The sequence below is a fragment of the Numenius arquata genome, chromosome 3, assembly GCF_964106895.1.
Source record: "Numenius arquata chromosome 3, bNumArq3.hap1.1, whole genome shotgun sequence".
Lineage (NCBI taxonomy): Eukaryota > Metazoa > Chordata > Aves > Charadriiformes > Scolopacidae > Numenius > Numenius arquata.
Window position 1 is genome coordinate 58,257,514 of NC_133578.1, and position 21,742 is coordinate 58,279,255.

At 38.7% G+C, this 21,742-nt stretch overlaps 1 protein-coding gene across 6 annotated transcripts in view; it reads left to right on the top strand.

Annotated features, from left to right (window-relative positions):
* OXR1 (oxidation resistance 1) overlaps positions 1-17,586 on the top strand; it is a 284,062-nt gene extending 266,476 nt beyond the window's left edge. For 4 of the 6 annotated variants that reach the window (XM_074145351.1, XM_074145349.1, XM_074145348.1 and 1 more), the window contains 6 exons: positions 4,971-5,051; positions 8,410-8,535; positions 11,088-11,240; positions 13,864-13,959; positions 14,548-14,621; positions 15,390-17,586. In XM_074145351.1, coding sequence (XP_074001452.1) covers positions 4,971-5,051; positions 8,410-8,535; positions 11,088-11,240; positions 13,864-13,959; positions 14,548-14,621; positions 15,390-15,525 — 666 coding nt within the window. In that variant the 3' untranslated portion in view covers positions 15,526-17,586. The remainder of the gene's footprint in view (positions 1-4,970; positions 5,052-8,409; positions 8,536-11,087; positions 11,241-13,863; positions 13,960-14,547; positions 14,622-15,389) is intronic. The other 2 variants (XM_074145352.1, XM_074145354.1) reach the window with 1 other exon arrangement.
* Positions 17,587-21,742: the final 4,156 nt, after the last annotated feature.

The window sequence follows — 21,742 nt, forward strand, 5'->3', positions numbered from 1 at the left end:
TTCCCTTCCTTGTCACCAGTAGAGTGACAGGGAGCTGAACTGGCTGGAAACCACATGAGACAGAAAATGGTTAGCTTTGCAGCCATGCTCAGTAAAAATCAATCAAATTAAATTAGGCTTAGCTTTTTTCAGAATTGTACTTTTTAACCGTTTATCTGTGTTAAACTCCATTTGTTAATGCATTATTGTAATGTGGTCAGTATGCCCCAAATAATCATATTTGTGATGGAGAAGACTGCTTCTTCAATATTGGTTTCTCTCAAGAAGTCTAAAGTTTTAGGAGAAAACTAAATTTGTCTGAAAAATAAAGTTAGTGTTTTCTCTTAAAATATTGATGACAGCATTCTGTTCACAAATACACCTTTCATTTTCATTGGAAGATACTTACAGCCTGTAGAGAAGGTTTGATCCTTTTTTCCCCTTCCCTGTTTACTGATGAATTGGAGAGTGACTGATATTTTGGAGTAATTTTGTAAATGGCATATACTTTGGCATATTACATAAAATTACATTGGCATTTATTTTTTCAGTTAAGTGGAACTTTGTTAAACTTCTTTTTGACTCTCGAGAAATAATGTTCATGGAGCTTGCAATTCACCTGATTTTACACAGATGTATTGATTCAAAGTAAAATTGTTCAGCTTTCATTCTCTTTCTAATATTTGTTTTTATTTCATATTTACAGTTAGTTGTGAGGGTATAGATAAGTTATGATGAAGAGAACCACTTATACCGTTACGCTCTTCCATTCTTATCTTTCAGAAGCCCTGTTCAGCTCCGATAAGACCCTCCCTTTCTCTAAGGAGATAGTTTCAGCCACTTGTTAACTCTGAAAGTTTAGCTGTACTTGGCTTGAGGGCAGCTGTTACATGCCCTGTTATCAACCCCGCGTTTGGTGCCAGCGTGTTGGTCACTCCTGGCTTTGTGAAAGTGGCAGAGGATGCCGCGTTGGTGTAAGCAGTTCTCATGTTTTCAGCTGCATATAGCTGATTGATGTGACCAGTGGATGAAAGGGCTGATGTGTCATCACCTGCGTAGCAAACTGTCCTGCTTGGGCGTTCAAACAATTGTAACTGTGTTTTCATGTGTATTGTTGAAGGACAAATAAGTCCCATGTTAGGAATTTTTATTTCTTTTTTGCTCACTGAAAATGCCAGCATAGCTTGCAAGAGTAGGTACTCTGACATACTTTCAGAAGAACAAGGTTTGGAAATGAGTTTCTGTAAAAGGAGAATCCTATACCTCTTGATTGGTTGAATTGTTACTATGCAAACCCTCAATTTGACTTACTGCATTAAATATTAGAACTCTTGTGTGTTTTGCTAAGTGGCTAACTCAAATACACGTGACGTGGAGAGTCAAGCTGAAAGGCATTCACGCTTTAAGAGACATACGACTCATCCCATGTTTTTTCATCAATGTTGCTATTATGAATAGAGCAGATAGTGTTAGATCTCTAAGGATATATCCCATGTTATTTCAAACTTGATTAGCCCTTGGAATTGTCCTGTGGTAGACTGTTCCAAGTCCCTAAGCAGAATAATTTTTGCCCTGAAGCACAATAATCTCCTGTCAATACACATTACTTGTTTTGATCTATTCCAATCAGTGCCCAGATCAACCATAAGAGGTTTGTTAAGCTATTCTTCCCTCTTCCTACATTCTTTTTGAAGCAGAATATAACTAGAGAAAGAACAGGAGGTCCTTCAGGAACACTTCCTGATCTTCAAAAAGTAGCTTTGGGTATCAAGGAAACTGGATGCTGATATGGCATATGTCATGGATGGAGCAATGCGCTTCACTCGTAGAGAAGCAGTGATACATTTATTGATATAAAACAGGGATTTAACAAAGTTGATGGTAAATGTGACAGTGTTTTAACAAAATTCGATGGCAAGGCACACTTGGTTGTTTACTGCATAGAGGACAGTCAGACAGAACTGCTAGGGAGGCCCTCCTGTTGAGTCAAGGCTCAGAAAGGACCCCCTTGCTTTCTAAACTCCTCAGAGAGGAATGTAGGGGTGGCTGGATCCAATCCTAGGCCCAGACTTGGTCAACAGTTTATGTCTAAAGGATTATATGTGTGCAATCAATCCTTTATGTTACTTAGCTAAGATGATAAAGTTTAGCATGCTATTAGTCACTTAACAAGGATCTGTTGTGTCAAGGAATTCTGAATCTCAAGAAGTAACCTTGAGAGACGTCCCTACTCAAGGGGAGATCCTGGTGTGCAGCCCGCTGCCGTGCCCTCAGAGGACTCTTGGGCTGTTCACTATTTATGGGGGTGAGATGATTGACCTATAGTCATATTTGCTTATCGACCACAGTACCAGTATGCAAAACTGCATTTGTCTTTCATGAATGAAAGACCTTGCTTTTAATTAAATTCTGTGTTTAAAAATGAAGGTTAAAAACGGAATGAGGTAGAATGTAGCTCCTGGAATGATCAGGTTAACAGACAGCTGGTGTAGGGGTAGGGGGAAGGGAAGAAAATCACTGATTTATTTAGCTTGGTGAAATAGAATACGGGATTAATGTGACTAAAAGTAAGGAAAATAAAGAAATCTTGAGGAAACAGCATAAGCAGACCACGAATTAAACCAGGTTATAAAACAGAGCAAACTTCTGACTATCAACACTACAAACACTCCAGCCCTCTCAAGCCTTGCAGGGACAAAATGCTAGCTGTTCTCAAGATATATCTAGATCGATTCCTCAATGAAGCTGTAGAAGGTAGTTGCCAGTAGGCTTAGACGTACATGAGCTACAGAATCCTGAAGTACATAATCTTGTCTGCTGCAAAGCAAAATAGAACATGTTGACCCAAACCATAAGCATTTTATAGAAGGTCAGGAACTGTAGCTGAATTGCTTGAAGTATCTTAACGTTCTCATTTAAAGCCTAGCTCAGTGATGAGTGGATAACTTTGATACAGTTTGTCTTGTGGTTTACTCGCAGAACTTAATATTAAACTTAAAGTAAGCACTGGGTTTGAGAGGGTGGATTCCTTGCCCTTAATTTTCCTGTGGATATTTTGACATTCTGTGACATGCTATTTATGATGTTTGTCATTCCATACCAATGGTCTGCCACTATGATGGCTTTTGTTCACAAAACAGATGTAGAGATGTAATTTTATGGTGTGCAACAGGTCCAGGATGCCAAGGAGCTATTATTGTGTACATACGTGGATAAGTATTCATGTTTCTGTCAGGTAAGAAATTTATCAAAGTATCTTGTCCATGCTGTTCTGAGGATGCAGGTAGCCCTATGGCATCTGAAAAGGCATGTCAGATCTTGTTCACTGAGCCAAATGGTCGATGAGCAGTACCCAGGTGCCGGGTAGCGATGCGTATGCGTTTGACAAGTTGAAGGCAAGATGTTATTGCCTATAAAACAGTTTACATTCCAGTATGTGAAACAGCAACTATATAATGGAGTTGGGGATGATGACTTTTTGTTGGGGTGGGGTTTTGGGGAGTTTTGGGGGTTTAGGTTTTTTGTTTGTTTTTTGTTCATTTTTTCCAAGAATCTCCTTAAATAACCACGCATTTATGGCCCATTGTAAGTTAACTACTGCCTGTCGTGTGATAGTGGCTGAGCTTGAAGAAGCACCAAGGCTAAAAGGTCCTCACGTTATTGCTTTTCAGGATTACATTCATAAGGTGCTGGGGTGAACAATGTAATTTACAATGAACTGTCATAGCAAATAAAAGGATAAAACTAAACTGTCACTTATAAGCTTGAGTGGAATACCATTAAAGCTTTGCATATAGCTACTTGACTCTGAGAATGCACAAACCAATACAATTTACAACAGTTTTCTTGATTTTTTTGTTTTGTTTTGTTTTTTTTTTTGTTTTTAAGGGAAATAGAGTTCTAGTAATTACTGGTTACTCAGTAATAAAACTGGATGTCACAAGTGTTCCTTTTTCCTTGCCTTGCAGTTGCATGGGCTAGAGTGAACCATCGCTGCTCAAGAGCCAGTCATGCATGACTGTGGGCTCTGTGCTCAGGACAGTGGCGAGTATCTGGCCAAACTCCTTGTAGTAGGGGCAGGTAGATGGGGAGCTGCTGGACTTGTGGTTATCTTCCTTTGCACTGTGGTAGGCTCTAGAAGTTTTTAATACACTCTTACTACATGGGGCATCCATTTAATCTCTTCACCAGCTGTTTTAAGATGCTTTCATACAAATGATGATTTTGAGTCATTCTCAAAATCACATTATTTGCTGTAGTTACATCAAAATGACTGTTCTAGTCCTTGAGCCAGCTTGTTGCACCAGAGCAGCATGTTCTAGAGCTTTCTGCCTAAAGGCTGTACAACTCCTGCCAAAGTGGAGGTGCCATTTGGAGTGAATGTGTTGGCAGATGAGCAGCTCCTGAAGCTTTCAAGGTGAATAGAAAGTCCAGGATAAAGACATTGTGGGGTGGTATTGGGGAGCTATTAAACTTGAGTTCTGCTATCTTGTCTTTAACTGTATCTTCACTGCCAGATAGAAGTGTCAGAACCTACTGAGAAGCCTGAGGTTTGCTTCCAGTCTTTATCCAGGAAAGCAAACCAGGTTCACAGGATTCGTTTATCTGGGTGTAAAGAGTGCTTGAGAGGACTTTGGGCTGAAGAGTTAGGGTTAAGGCATGCAACTCAGATTGACTTCTAATTTAGCATCCTGATACTGGTAACTTTATGTGCTCCTTTAGCAGTTCTATATTCATCTTAGAGCAGTGAGCTTTATCTGACGGCTAGTGCCATTAGTGTTATATTTGTAATTTTGCTGTGTCTACTCATATGTCTAAAATCACCTACATGCGCATTGTCCTTGCAGAAACAAACATCTTTTAGCACTTCTTGTTTGTTTATTATCATTGCATATTTTCCCTTCATTACTCTCCTCCACTTTTTTCTTTCTTACCTTTTTACTTTTCTTCAACTGTCAGTGGAATTATTGTCTTCCTGTCTCCATATTCAGGTAGTGTCAGTGGCTGAGTATCACCGCAGGATCGATGCTCTAAATAGCGAAGAACTGCGCACACTCTGCAGACGTCTCCAGGTGCCCTCTTCAGTAGTTTAAACCCCATCTCCAGATACTAAACCATCTTTCTTTGTAGTGTCTTTGATCAGGGCAAGTCCCACGTTCAGTGGGTTTGTCTTGTCTACAGCACTACAAGGATCTAGCAGAAAATTCCTTTGTTTTGGATGTACTTAATTGTGAAATACTATGATGGAATCAATAATTTTATATGGAATTATTACTTCTGCCTTTTTCAAACAGGAATTTTCTGTCAGAATTTGAAAATTGTTCTCAGTACTGCTTGACTTGGAGTGATGTGTTTTAACTTCCACTTTAGACTGGTGTGTTGTGTTAGATAGAAGCTTTCCTAAAAAGAATGCAAAACAGGTGAAGAATCCAAAACCTTGTTGCATGGGTGTTTAATTTTATATAGGAATCTCTCATCAAGAATCTCTCAGTACTTGGCAAGTATGAAGCTTCACAACTTCTGTGGAAGAGGTAAGTATTTTTCCCATTATACAAGCAGGTAATTGAGGCAGTTCAACACGGCAGTGGTCATGCACATGGAGCTGGTGATGGAACTCTCTGTTCCAAAAGCAGTACTTTGAAAAATACTTTGGTTTGGATTTTTGAAGGTTTACTGATATGGACTTAAACTGATATTTGCATTCTCTTTAGGTGTTTCTTAGTTCTTTGACAATTATAAACTCATTATTTGTTGTGTATGTCATACATAACTTACTGAAGGAAAGCGTAGCTGAGAACTCCTTAGAAGCCTTGAGTATTTTGTTTTTCTGTAGTAATTGGCTGCTCAAACTGTAAAAACTTTCAGTTCTCGTTTTTTTACTTTGATGTTGGCTATTTTCCCACCTATTATATAATTGCACATAAGAAAATACTTTCTTAACTCTTTTATTTCTGATTATTTAATAATCAGTAATTAATTGCTTTAAAATGTTTTGTAAGTAGTATGGCTACATAAGTCAATAATGAGCTGCACTTCTATAGGGAAATTGGAAATTTTGGAGAAAAAATGTTCATTCCCACTTGAGAAAGAAACAATTCTGTTTCTGGCAAGTGGTGGTGGAGAATCTTTGTATTAATATCCTAGAAATGCAAGAGCTCTTTCCAAATACCTTTTACCTGGAATGCCCAAAGTCAAGGTTTAGGGTGACTGGAAAAATCTGATGTGATGGGCTGGAGCCTATAAACCCTCTGCTCTGAGGCCGTTTCAGAGTTTGTGGTGTAGACTGTGTGGCATTTACTAACCTCGGAAGCCCCTGGAATCTGACTACAGTCAATTTGCTCTCTCAAATTTTAGCAGGAAATAAATTAGCAAGTTCTGAAACTACATGATGTTCCATCCAACAGATCCCTTTGAACAGATACATGTCTTTATCTGCTTCTACAGTGTTCTTCCTAGAAGACAGTTGCTTTACTGTAACAGTAATTTTAAAAGGGAAAAAAAAAAAGCCAAACAAAAACCCCACATTTCCCCCCCCACTACTTTAATCCAAATTATTCATGTTTTGCATGGTGCACTTTAATCAGAATTAAAGAATAACAAGGGAATAAGCTTTCTGCTGTACTCTTGAACAATGCTGAACTTTTATGGAGATGAAGCAGTAGTAGTATATGATGGATGTAAGGCATTTAAGATGGAAAAGGTTGGACTACAAAATAACGTGTTTTATAGATAGCACTCCGTAATGCAGTCTATAGGTCGTCTTTTTGTATGTGAAGCTGTATGGATAAATGCATATACTTTTTGTTGCGATATGGAAATCAGGGCATAGTTTATATTGGAAATGCTTGTTACCGTCCATTGAAAAATGGAAGGTTTGAGCTTTTTCCTTGCTTGATATTCACTTTCTTTAGGTGCACCTTTTCTTGAGTTAAGAACTAATATTGTAATTAAGTTACTGTATGAAAATACTTTGACTTTATAAGCCTATTTTTAAGTAACAGGAGTTTGTGACAGCTATGAAAAAAGTTACTCTTGAGAGATAGGAAAGGGGTACTTGTTTTTCTTTTCCTGGCTCAGGTGGCTGTATTTGCTTAAATATTCCTGTCTGTATTTCAGAGGTGTCTCTGATTTGGCTTTTATTTTGTTAACTAAGAAAATTCTCTTTGCAAAAGCTTTGCAAAGTTTATCATGGTGGTGTTGTGAAATACCATAGTTGTGTCCTATATATTAAGACTGTGAGGTATGTGGCAAGCACTGGTTATTACTCTGGAGTTGGCAGGTGATTTTGGCAGCTATTTTCTTGAAATTACCAGGTTTCAGGCTTTAAATAATTTGGACAGTCTGACTTTCAGTGAAATTTGGTTCAGGCTGATAAATTTTTCAGGTGCATTCACTCTTGTTAAAAGTTTTTTCTTTAGCAAATCTTTCAACATTCTAATAAGTTTTGCTGCAGTGGTTTAAGTTACTGACTTCCTTCGCTTTGACCAACTCCTCTGTCAGATTTCAGTGTCTGCACAGTAAGTTTTAAATACCCCTGCAGCAAGATTTATAGAAGGAAACTGGTTTGGGCCTCAGCTAGTTTAGTTCTCAACACATGGCACTAGCTTCAAAGTGCCAATGAGTATGGACTGGGGTAAGAAGCTGTTGTGAAATATCTGATGAGAGTTTCTGTGGCCTTCTGCCACCTCCGCTAAACCATGACCTGTAGCAACTGAATACGGTAGGTGTATAGCTCAGGTATTTTAAACTACTGCGGGATGTTTGTGTGTAAGACCTCAAAGCTCACTATGCAGCATAGGTGTTATTGCTGCTTCCCCCTCCCCACCCTCTCAATTCCTCCTTCTTTGATTCCCATAAGTACTCCAGATGATCAGCTTATGGAGCAGCAATATTCTTAAGGCTCCATTCAGGTGGTTTACTCAAAATACTTGACAGCAGTCTTTCCATGTGTCTACTACACATCTGAAAACTTTCACAAGTACTCTAAGAGTATTGATTCAGAAACTACTGAGAAATGTCCACATTGAAGTTTAAATTCCTTTTTTGTCTGGTTTTTTTTTTTTTTTTTTACATGTAATATGAATGCTATGTTAGTACTAAAATGCAAGAACTTTGTAAGCTGACCTCTGAAAAGCATTTTAAGTCCTTCAGCTGTGTATGAGGACTCTTTTCTTTTTGTTGTTGTTCTAGCATAAAAACCATAGCTTTCTTCTGAGTAGGTGTCTGTGTAACTTATTGTCAGCATATAGTTGAGTACCGGCTTGCTATTGGAAGCAGTGGAAATCTTGGTCAAATCAAATCCCATGGATTTCTTAACTTCTGAAGGAGTTGCGTAACTAAATCAGTAACTGCATGATTTTAAACCTGCAAGGTTTATTTTTCCTACTAATAGAATTGCGAATACTTATTTTCTTGTTGTTCTTTTTGTAGATAACAACAAGAGAAGATATCAATTCAAAACAGGCAACAAATATCAAAACAGACCTGGAGCCTGAAGCATTCCGGCCAAATCTTAGCGATCCCAGTGAACTACTACAGCCAGAACAAATTGAAAAGGTATTAACTTATATATGTCATATTTTAGTATTGTACATTAATGTATCACAAAGGTATCACAAATGCTATGAACATACTGTAAAACACACCAGTAGGAAGGCCTTGTGTGTTATTTAATAGAATACAGTAGAATAATTTAGGTTGGAAGAAGACCCTTAAGATTGTAGAGTCCAACCGTAAACCTGACGCTGCCAAGTCCACCACTAAACCATGTCCATAGGTGCCACATCTACGAGTCTTTTAAATGCCTCCAGGGATGGTGACTCAACCACTTTCCTGGGCAGCCTGTTCCTGTGCTTGGTAACCCTTTCAGTGAAGAAATTTTTCCAAATATCTGATGTAAATTTCCCCTGGTGCAACTTCACTCCATTTCCTCTCGTCCTATCACTTCTAATCTAGCAAAAGGGACTGACACCACCTTGCTACAGCCTCCTTTCAGGTAGTTGTAGAGTGCGATAAGGTCTCCCCTGAGCCTCCTTTTCTCCAGACTAACAACCCCAGTTCCCTCAGCCGCTCCTTATATGACTTGTTCTCAAGACCCTTCACCAGCTTTGTTGCCCTTATTTGGACTCCAGCACTTCAGTGTCTGTCTTGTAGCAGGGGGCCCAAAACTGGACACAGTATTTGAGGTGGGGCCTCACCAGTGCTAAGTACAGCAGGACGATCGCTTCTCTAGTCCTGCTGCCACACTATTCCTGATACAGGTCAGGATGCTGTTGGCCTTCTTGTCCACCTGGGCACACTGCTGGCTCATATTTAGCGAGCTGTCCACCAACACCCCCCAGGGTCCTTTCCTGCCAGGCATCTTTCCAGCCACTCTTCCCCAAGCCTGTAGCACTGCATGGGATTGTTGTGACCTAAGGGCAGGACCTGGCACTTGGCCTTGTTGAACCTCATACCATTGTCCTTGGCCCATCGATCCGGCCTGTCCAGATCCCTCTGTGGAGCCACCCTGCCCCCAAGCAGATCAACACTCCCACCCACCTTGGTGTCATCTGCAAACTTACTGAGGGTGCACTCAATCCCCTCATCCAGATAATTGATCAAGATATTAAAGAGAACTGGCCTCAATACTGAGCCCTGGGAAACACCACTTGTGACTGGCCACCAGCTGGATTTAGCTCCATTCACCGCAACTCTTTGGGCCCAGCCATGCTTTTTCCAGCATGGTTTTTCCACAGCAAAGCGTATGCCTATCCAGGCCATGGGTAGCCAGTTTCTCCAGGAGAATGCTGTGGGAAAACTGTATCAAAGGCCTTACTAAAAGTCTAGGTAGTCAGCATCCCCAGCCTTTCCCTCATACACTAAGTGGGTCACCTTGTCAAAGAAGGAGATCAAGTTAGTCAAGCAGGACCAGTCTTTAATAAACCCATGCTGACTGGGCCTGGTCTCCTGGTTGTCCTGTACATGCCTCATGATGACACTCAGAATGACCTGCTCCATAACCTTCCCCAGCACTGAGGTCAGACTGACAGGCCTGTGGTTCCCCAGATCCTTCTTCCAGCCCTTTTTGCAGATGGGCATCTCATTTGCTAACCTTCAGTCAACTGGGACCTCCCTGGTTAGCCAGAATGCTGACAAATGATGGAAAGTGGCTTGGTGAGCACTTCTGCCAGCTCCCTCAGTACCCTTGGGTGGATCCCACCTGGCCCCATAAACTTGTGTATGTCTAAGTGCATAAGCATAACTCAATTCATAGATAAAATGTTGCTTTTTTTCTTATCATAACTTTAAATATGCCATTGCAATACTCATCTGTGTCTTTGCCCTTATTTCATTTTGCCTTGAAAATAGTGTGGCTTTCAGGGCAGTTCTTGCTGTCCAGTCCAAAGTCATCTCGTTAAATCTGTTTATTGAAAGTTTGGATTAAGGCTGATTGCATTCAAAGGCACAATAACAGGACAGCAAGTATCATTTACCCTTCAGCTTGTTACCGGTTGACTTGGGTGATCTTGTTCCCCAGTACTGAGACATAGTATTGTTATGCAAGAATAACTATGTGGTTTTACTGTCTTGAGATAAACCTTTTGGATACCTTACCGAATACATGTTGTTCAGTTGGTCAATCATTCTTTTCCAGGCAATAGAACAAGAGGAAACACCCTCAAGTTAAGACAGAGGAGGTTTAGATTGGATATTAGGAATAATTCTTACACTGAAAGGGTTATTAAACATTGGAACAGTCTGTGCATGGAAGCGGTTGAGTCACCATCCCCGGCAGTATTTAAAAGACGAGTAGACATAGTGCTTAGAGATATGGTTTAGTGTGATGGTTTTTGTCAGTGTTAGGTTGACGGTTGGACTAGGTGATCTGAAAGGTCCCTTCCAACCCAGGCAATTCTATGATTCATAGATTCTGTGATTCTATGGTATAGGTATGAAAAGAAACCTGCTTGAGAGAATAGAGATAGAAAATATGCTCATGAAACCTTAGGGTTGGTCTGAAGTTTTAGACTAACTTTTAAGGCCACTTGTCGTAGTTCAGAAGAACATAATCTGCTTTCATTTAGTAAAAAAGTATGTTAAGAGGGTTGTCATTATCTTGTTAACAGCTTACAAAGTCTCTTCCACCACGAACCATTGGATATCCATGGACTCTTGTCTACAGTACTGCAAAGCATGGCATGAGCTTGAAGACTTTGTATCGAACTATGCTGGGATTAGACACACCTGTGCTATTGGTTATCAAGGATAGTGATGGACAGGTAGGATAAACGTTTGTTTCGAGGTAGGGGACCCACCAAGAAAAATCCTTAAGGAGTATGAGGAAATGGCTGACACTTAAGTCCATCATGGGAGATAAAATTCTTGCTGCTGTTTGACTATATGATCAATTTAATGTTCTGAGCATGATTCACTACAAATCCTGCATTGGATGTTGTACTTGGTCAACTCTCACTTGAACTTTCTGTGGCTCAACAAGGGCATCTAAGTATTAGTAATGGCATAAAAAAAGAAAAGTGTAAAAAACTGTAGGCCGTAATAACACTGGGGACTCATTTCAAGCCTATCCTAAAAAAAAACAAACAAACTACCACCAAAAAACCAAAACAACAAAAACCCACACAGGAAAAATGAAATGGCAAAACGTAAAAGGCATCTGGAAAAAATTTCATCTTGAAAAAATCCCTTCATTTTGGTTTGATTTGGTCTGATTGCCCCAGAAAGCAAAACATAAGTGGTAGTTTCTTTTTCTCTCAAGCCTGTTCTTGTCACATAGACTGTGAAATAATGGAAACATCTTGCCAGTGTTTGATCCTATATGTTGAATGAAATAAATGTCTGTGCAAAAAAAGAATTGGGCTAGTTCTCCTGTGAGCTTACATTAAAACAGAGGTACAGAGACTTGCGCCTCAGTTCATTTAACTTCAAGATTTTAGACTGAATTTGCTGTTTAACGATGTGTCTGAAACTGATACGGGTCTTTGAAAAGCGCGTGTCTTTAGCTGACTGTATTTCATCACCTTGTCAAGTAAGTTAATTCCCCCAGAGAACCAGATTTTTAGAGTGTAAATACTGGTCACGTGTATGCTCAAAGGCAATTCTCTTAAGTAAAGACACAGTTTTACACAAGTAAAGTGTCTTGTCAATGTAATGCTATTACATAATTTAAATAAATAAAGTAATATATGGAAGCTTCTGTAGGTGTTGATTTTAAGGAAGTTTGGAATGTGAGTCCTACCTCTCTTCTGCTCTGTAGCAATGTCTCAGTGGTGACTTCTAAATGTGCAGTACTACTTGCATCAAATTACTTCTGTTTGCTGTTGTGCATACTTTTTTTTCAAAATTCTTAAAAGTTTATTTCAAGAGACTAGTGCTTGAGTTCGACAAAAAGATTTCAAAACGTTGCTATTAGCATGATTGATCTGTTAGACTTGAGACACAGTCTAACAGGATATTTGAAGAAAATTATCTCTGATATTCTTTAGAAGACTAGCAATTTTTTTCGCATAACCAGTCGGTAGAAGATGGTGTATTGAGGGCAGGAGGGTGTTTTGTTCCATAATGTTCATAATGAACACATCTTTTCTCTTTTTTTTTTTTTTATGTGACTGTTTGGCATTTGCTCTCTTCTATTTCAGTTAGAACTTTCTGAACAAGAAACTTTCTTGACCACATAAAATTCTTGAGAAAAAAGGAATTTTCTAACAGCGGTTGCTCTGAACTGGTAACTCAAAATTGAGCTGGGGCAGTCTTTATTAGATGCTTGATAGCTGATTATAGTCCTTGAGTTCCTGATCTGAAGTTCATGCTCGTCTAGTTTTCTGTTTGTTAACAGCTCATATAGAGCTCAACATCAAAAGGAACGCTTGGAAAACCTACCTCCAGCCAAGCGGTTTCTTAGGATGGGCAGGAGAAAATAGTTTCTACTTTATATGCTGAACGTAATCCAAGTCAAGGCACTGGCTTCAATGTCTCACTCTTACCAGCCCCAAGCTTCCCAAACTCACTGTTTAATGTGAACAAACCCACAGAAACTTCATTTTGCTTGTGGTTTTTTTTTTTTTCTTTCACATACAGACAAATGAGAGTATGCTGGTGGAGTGCTTTGGTACTTGCATCTAGGCTGCTCTTGCAGATGTTGAAACCTGCTTCCTACTGGCAACAGAAATACTGATTTTGGGAGGGTTGTACTTCGTGGGGTGTAGTTGATTTTGCACAATAATGCAGGGATTTTTTTCTAGTTATTCTAGTTCCTGAAAAATTGATAGTACTTTAATCAGACTTCAAAATCCAATAATCAGTCATTATACCTTTTTAACTACTGTTGCAATGTTCTTATTCCTGAATATTATAAATACTTCTACTGTCCAGCAAAGGCTTAGTTAAAAATCTGTCTCTGTTGTAACACAGGGTAACCAATGCTTACCTGTTGTTTTGATTTGAATGAAAAAATGACACGAAAAGTAACAATTCAGTTACAGCTAGGAACTTGCTGAAAATGGCATAGTTGAAGTGGAAGAGGAGCTACATATGAAGGAGCAGAACCTTTTGATTTGCTATTTTAAAAAGTATGCTTGTTGTTTCTGAGAATTTTCTGAGTTCAGTTTTTATCCCTTTGATTTATTTTTTGTACTAGGTTCAGTTTTTATTGAAAGGATTCCTATTACCGTTTCTTTGTTTGTTTTTTTTTAAATTTGTACCACAAAGCACCATACCATATCTTATTCAATGCACTCAGAACCGTGATACCATGTGAGGCTTTCCTGTAGTGAATTCCAAATCTGGCAACATTTTCAACCTGATTCGTTTATCAGTTACTAGCATTAGACGTTCTCAGTATGTAGTTTTTCTTAAGTATTTTCTCTCATGTGTTTTTGCTTACAGGTTTTTGGTGCACTAGCATCTGAACCATTTAAAGTGAGTGATGGCTTTTATGGCACTGGGGAGACCTTTATGTTCACTTTTTCTCCAGATTTTGAGGTAAGTAGTAATGACTTTGTATGCTTTTGCTTTTTTCCCCCCATACACATTGTCTTAAAATATTTACTGAATAAATCTAACAGTAAATCTGAAAAATTCTAGGAGTTGGCCCAGAAAAATGCCATCATACTAGTTTTCCGACAGAATTTATAAGTGTACAGTAAATCGGTAGTGTTTATATAGTGAAAAACTTACTCAACCTGAGTGTCCCACTGTACTGAAAATTTTTCTACTCTTTTAAATTCTGCGAGGTGTCTGTCTGAAAATTCATAAACGTACATCCTTTTAAAGGACATATCATATGACCTTAGAGTATTTTCTTGATATTTTCTTATTGTGTAGAAGTTTCAGTGCTCAAAGACGACCTATTTCAGAATGGTCTTATTTTAAATAGTATAAAATGTAAGAGAATTTGTCTGCATGTATCTATTTCCTGAATTTCCTGTCTAAACTTGGTAACTTCATTAAATCAGCCTCTCAGCACTCATAGATTGTCTTTACTGAGGTTTGGTTTCCTTTCTGCCCAAACAAAAAGTTCACATATTTTCACTTGCTAGTCTGTTTTGGTTTGTTGTGTTTTTTTATTAGGTTTTCAAATGGACAGGAGACAACATGTTCTTCATTAAAGGAGACATGGACTCCCTTGCTTTTGGTGGAGGAGGGTAAGTTATAATTTCTTTTTGTCATTAGGATCTGTTAAAAGTGTGTATGTCTGCACACATTTGAAAAGAGAATTTGGAATTGACTTCAGTTTGATAGCTCAGGACTCAACAGTTACCAGCCAAGAAAGATTTAGTAAGTCAGATGTTTAGCTTTCTATGTTGAGAAAACTTAAACAGGAAGATTGTCTTCAGTGCAGTGTGGCTTCAAGTTTCAGCCCTACAAGGTTGTGATGCCTGTGTGCTCTACTTGCACGTGTGTCTTGTATATTCAGAACGGACACAAGATGATATGATTCTGACGGTATATAAATGTGAAAACTATGTGTAACTAGAAGAGTCTTGAACTGAAACTGTACCATCCCAAGACATGCCAATGTCTTCAGAAACTATACGTTGTCTCCCCGCTGTTTTACCCCCATGCAAATCTAGAAGCTTCAGGGGTGTTTCCCTCATTCATTATCAGCATTCTCCTCGCATATAAGAGTACTGTTAGGCCTTTTTCTTAACACAAATGGGGCTCAAAACTGAGGAATTCTGGTTAGCTTTTTATTTCAGAATATCTGAAATAGAGGTATTCACAAATTAATAGTAAACAGTAAAAAAAAATACAATTTTGCCACTTCAAATTTATCAACAACTATGAGGTACTTGTGTTGAAAAAGAATTATATTATTCCTCCTCGTTCATGAGTTCTGAATGAAAAATACATTTATAAGTTCAATACTTACTCCCTCAGTCTTTTGCTTTAATACATTGTCTGTCTTGCAGAGGGGAGTTTGCTCTTTGGCTCGATGGTGATCTCTACCACGGAAGAAGTCATTCATGTAAAACATTTGGGAATCATACACTTTCTAAGCAAGAAGACTTCACTATTCAAGACATAGAAATATGGGCTTTTGAATGAGTATTTAATTATTTCTACAGGGTATTGTCTCAAACCTACATGAATCACTGCAGCTCAAATATCCCCAGGAGCAATATAATGCACAGTTTTACCTTTCTGGTTTTTTTTGTAAGTTTTCAGCATGTCCATCTCATTATTATTTTTAAATAGCAGACTTTTTTTCATGCTCTCATTTCTGTAATATACTGTCCTACTTTTTCTAAGCTGTAGACACTCTTAAAAAATACAGACCATGTGGACTAAAAATTAACATTAGTTTGAGCCTTGCAGCCTACACAATTTTCCTATCCTTTTTACAGTTGCCTCCCAGGTTTCCCACACACACCTTTCTGCAATCCTGCGAGGGGGCTGCTTCATTGAATATAGGATATTATTTTTGTATTCAAATTATGTCTATGAATGAAGTTGCCCTCTGTGTACCTATATAAGAAGAAAGCTGCGTGTGGGTATTTGGCAGCAGTACTGTAGAAACCAGTCCGGACCAATGATGGGTTAATTCATATGGTGCCACAAACAGATGGGAAGCCCAGCATTCCTTCTTAACATGTACCAATACACACATGGGGAAGTTAGGAAATACCCAAAGTCAACAGTGCCACTTGTCTTGTTTATTGTTCATGTTTAGAAAAAAGTCAGTTAATACATGTTCTAGCTGCATGCTGATTGTATTAATGAGTGTTTTGCACATGCTGTTAATGATCTGCAGGTTTGGGACAAAGACTGACAATATTGAGCTACGTGGCAAGGGCTTATAAAATACTAAGGGAATGTAAGAATATGGTAGTTCCACAAAATTAAAAGGCTAAAGCAAGCAAAACTCGGTGAACAATTTGTAGCTATAGTAGGGCATTAAAAGTACAGAAACAGATGCATCTTTCTTCAACATAAAGTGTCAGATATATACTGTTATACTGTTGTAGCCGTGTAGCACATCAACTCCAAGAATATAGCTTATTCCTGTCCAAAGAAAAAAATAGTTGTGATGTTTTTGAGTGGGTCTATGTTGTAAATTTACAGTTAGCACCAGCTCTGATTAAAATGAGATAATGTACTATAGGTAGACAATATTGTAATTCAGTAGACTCGTGGAATATGCAAACTTACTGTCATGTGACCTCAAAAAAAAAATGACAGGCTAGAATACAGTTCCAGTAGCTCTTGTCCACTTTTGTAGGAAAATTGATAAGCCATTGTGGCAATAACAGCTCAACAAAACTGTTTGTTTCAAAGCTTTTATTCTATGTTCTGCAAAAACAAAACAAACAAAAGAAAACAAAAAAAATTGCTGTTAAGTGTGACAGTGACTGACTTTGTGCTGAAATTTCAGCTATTTCAGATGAACATTGTATATTATCTTGTAAATTAATGTTTAAAGTAGTTTTGTTATAGAAAAGTGTTGATTGACGGGTTGCTTATAGCACTTTAAATTATTCTAGAAATGGAATAAAAGCCAAATGGGTTGGCTTAAGTAGATGTAGTTGTATATTATTTCAAAATATTTACATCTCTGGAAAGTTTTAAAAACTTATTTGAAGACAGTTTACTGCTATGGTAATGAGAAAGGGCAGATGTTTCATCTATAGTATGCTAATGCTCAATATGAATAGAAATACAGGGCTTTGTTTCCTGTCTCTATGTATAGCTCTTTATCCTTATTAGAACTTAGTACAATGTGTAGACTAAATGTTTACAAAATAAGGAACTGTAAATAAATTGAAATGGCTTTTCTCCCCTTTGGTCTTCCACAGCAGTATTATTGTCTTTGTGGAGTTAAGACTGATTATTACAACAACAACAAAAAAATCCTGTAACGGATTTTAAGTACTATAAGGTCACAGTGATGTATAGCAAATAAATCTAAATATATGTAAAAATAAACTTGAGTTGGAGTTTATTTAGAAGCTGGACTTCACTTAGAAGCACAAACACAGATTATTGCTGCTCATTTAGTAACTTTACTGAATATATAGAATGCATTCGCTCATCCTTTCTGGGATTTTTGGTCTTCGAAAGCCCGGTGGGAAGCAGTGAGAGTGAAATACGCTGTCCTCAGGCATTTTCAAGAAAGAGGAGAAAAAAAAAAAAGGCATCTCAGATTATCTTGCGGACAAAACCCATTAATTCAAGTGCTTATTCTCTACCCTAAACTCGTATTGCAAATAATGCCTATTTTAGACTTCAAATGCTACTATGAAGAATTTTATAAAGAATTACACTTCGAAGAATTACATAAAGCACAGAAAATTTTCAGTAACTGGATGCCTCTGAGCATTGGACCAATTTTGGAAAGTCACATGGGGAAAAATAAGTGGAAATCACGAACCCATAGTAAGCAGTACAGTAGCAGTCATGCTTGTATAAATAATTAGTTAAGGAACAAAAAGACATGCAAGTTGAAGTATAAATGACTGGAGTAACACTTGGTGATGTGATTAGCTGTGTAAAGGATCTACAGAGTAATGCATGTCTATTAATGAAAGACCATGAATTTTGTTAACCAAAGGTGAAGTTAGCTTCTGTATGATATATGTAAAAGATTGTATAGATGAGATTAAAGGCACTGTCTTTATATGCCTCCTGCCTTCAATTCAGCTTCCTGCCTTCAGTTCAGTATGACTTTTCTGCAGTATGATTCCTTTCCATCTTTCCTGGCAAGGTTTGCTTCTATGATTGTAAAGAGTTGAGGTTTGATGTATGCTGAAGGCTTTGAGCTACATTTTGAAAGAGTTCAGTGGCAGAAGACTGTGTCTTGGCATACAGTACTCAAATGTATTCACTGACTAACTTGATGTTTTGCTTGGATACCTGGGATTCTTACCATATCATCTTTCAGCTCTAAATCTCATTTCTGTTAATTACTGCTTTTCTATAATCTGCAAAAGGATGTGATTTCTCACATATGGCTTGTGCTTGCCTCTTCCTGCTCACCTATATATCCTACTATTATGGGGGTTTTTTGTATGGGAGTTAGCATGTCTGCATAAAATCCGGTTTTTGAAGAGGAGTAAAAGCATTTACTACTCAGTTTCTTGGTTTGGATATCCCCCAGTGTTCCTCATTCAGGACTTGAATCTTGAATCTCACTGTTGTGTTCTTCCTTTGTAAATGAACACGATATTGGGGTGGTTTACTATGGTCACAGCAATAGGGAACTCAATGAAGGGAACAAACTCTTTCTGCCCTTAAGAATATGTGCTACTGCAATATGAGATAGAGCTACACTGTGGTACAGAGAGTCCAGCTGAGTGAATGGTGCATACTTATTTCTACTGTAGTATGTACAGACCCCAGTGGCCCTGCTGGCTGTCCCACTGCAGTATCACCAGTGTCAGGTTTGCTTAAGCTCTGCTTTCTGCTGCCCTGCTTATCTGACAAGCTTTGTAATCCTTGAGTTTGTTGTAGTAGTTATGCTGCTAGTCCTACACGTGCTGTTGAACACTAAATTACTTTTCAGTGTGCCCTGTGATGCCAGGACTGACTTCGGTTGAGATGTTGGTGTGGTGCAATGTATACACAGCAGCTGAAGTAGCTCTGGCAACAGGACTTGCCAATATTTGTTCTGTGATCAGTGACGATTGAACATTTCGCCACAGATGTTATACTTTCCACTGCAGCTAATATTATTTCAGTAGCTTTCCCTTGTTTTGAAAATGAGCTATAACACTGAATCCCGGCTGTACAGAAACATTTCAAAGAAACAGTTACTGCCATGGGGCTGATTTCCAGCGGGTGGGATATACGTCCAGCGAACCATCCACATGCTTCAAGCCACTGCAGCAAGGCTTGAAAAAATACAAAGGTGTGAATGTCAAATTTATTTCTTCTCACATGAATTCCCTGCTGTCATTTAATCATGGAAGGTACATTCAGAATGCAGAAAATGTACCTCACAGTTCCTACAGAAGAAGAGACAAGTTTTTCAGTACCAAGGAAGGAACTCTGCTTTCTTAGCAAAGTACACAACACAAGCCTCAGACAGGAAAATGAGGGAAATGTTACTTATCAGAAGGAAATCTGTTTTGAATAAAACATTTTGGGGGTGAATACAGTGTTTAAGAAAATAATGTGCTAAACTATTATGAGAGTAACAGAGTTGCTCACTCTTTAGCTGAAAGGTTAAGGGGGTTATTTTTGAAGCAGACCTTTAGTAATATATATGAAGACTGCTTTAATCAAGCAGTTTCTAACCTTTGTCTTATTACTACTTAATTTAAATGTTCAACTTAGAATTTAGGCAGAGGTCATGCTAGTTTGAAAGGAATGTAACAGTTACTATGTAGTAGGAGAGTTAATAATTTGAGAGAGTGGGTAATTTATGGAGTACTTTTATTCAGTTTTTTAATGAATTCAGATTTATTTTCTCTATCTAATTTCCATGGATAAACTTGTCACATCTATATGTAAAAATAGTTATAAAACATTAAACCTACATTAAACACTTCCATGCATCATAAATTATGTCAGTATTTAATATTTCTCTTACACAAAAACTGTTAAATACTTTCCACACTTTAGAAGGCACTGCCTTCAGATGGTACTGCCTACTCAAAGGTAGAGGACAGGATGAGAAATCATTAGTCATATCATGTGTTGTTTTCTTATCCAATTGGAAGTAAAATATTTTGACTGGTAAAATGGAAAAAGAGGGGGTTTGTTGCATAAAGTTCACAATATTGCATTAGGATGACTATGAATGGAAGGCTTAAGAAGTTTCCTGCAGTGAGCTGTAGGTTTATGATGTGTGGTAGTGATTATGTTGTTACCCAGCTGATCTAAGGTTTTAAAGGCAAGGAGAGATTTGAAGAGGGCTTGTGAGCTTGAAGGCTAGTCTTTTTTTCTTTCAAATGTCAATTGATCTGATTTTACTTTTACCAATAATCTTGTTTTTATTCTATGATAAGTATAAATTGGATGTTTCAATATGCAGGAAGACATCAGCAAAACAAAACGTTGAATTTCAAGTAGCAGAGTCCGTTCTGTTGCTGAATGTGTTTAAATAAAAGTCACAGAAGTTCAATTCTCTCTGCTACGGAGAAAGGAGAAAACAGGAGGGTTCCCCATCTCCTCTTCCACTGAATTACAGTTCAGCGGAGAATTTTGCCCTCTAGCTTAGGTCTGTCCTTGCCTATTTTGCCCTCAGTATTAGAGTATATGTTATGTGAAACTTAAAGCATAGGCTTATCCACAGTGACTTCTGGCATACATACAGGAGCCTGCAGAAAATTAAATACCAATAATCTGTTGCTTACAAATGTTGAAGTGGATGAAACTTCTATGAATCTCAGCATTCATACAACATACACAAATCTGTGGGGTTGGATGGGGTCCACCCAAAGGTTCTGAGGGAGCTGGTGAAGTGCTCACAGAGCCGCTTTCCATCATTTTTCAGGAGTCCAGGCTAACCAGGGAGGTCCCAGTTGACAGGTTAGCAAAGGTGGCGCCCATCCACAAGGGCCAGAAGGAGGATGCGGAGAACTACAGGCCTGTCAGTCTGACCTCGGTGCTGGGGAAGGTTATGGAGGGGGTCATTCTGAGTATCGTCATGAGGCATGACCAGGACAACCAGATGATCAGGCCTAGTCAGCATGGGTTCGTGAAAGGTAGGTCTGACTAAGCTCATCTCCTTCTATGACAAGGTGACCCGCTTAGTGGATGAGGGAAACACTGTGGTTGTGATTTACCTGACTTTACTAAAGCCTTTGATACAGTTTTCCCACAGCATTCTTCTGGAGAAACTGGCTGCCCATGGCTTGGATGGGAGTACTCTCCACTGGGCAGAAAACTGGCTGGAGGCCCAGGCCCAAAGAGTTGTGGTAAATGAAGTTAAATCCAGTTGGTGGCTAGTCACAAGTGGTGTTCCCCAGGGCTCAGTATTGAGACCAGTTCTCTTTAATATCTTGATCAATTATCTGGATGAGGGGATTGAGTGCACCCTCAGTAAGTTTGCAGATGACACCAAGTTGGGTGGGAGTGTTGATCTGCTTGGGGGCAGGGTGGCTCCACAGAGGGATCTGGACAGGCCGGATCGATGGGCCAAGGACAATGGTATGAGGTTCAACAAGGCCAAGTGCCAGGTCCTGCCCTTAGGTCACAACAACCCCATGCAGTGCTACAGGCTTGGGGAAGAGTGGCTGGAAAGATGCCTGGCAGGAAAGGACCCTGGAGGGGTGTTGGTGAACAGCTCGCTGAATATGAGCCAGCAGTGTGCCCAGGTGGA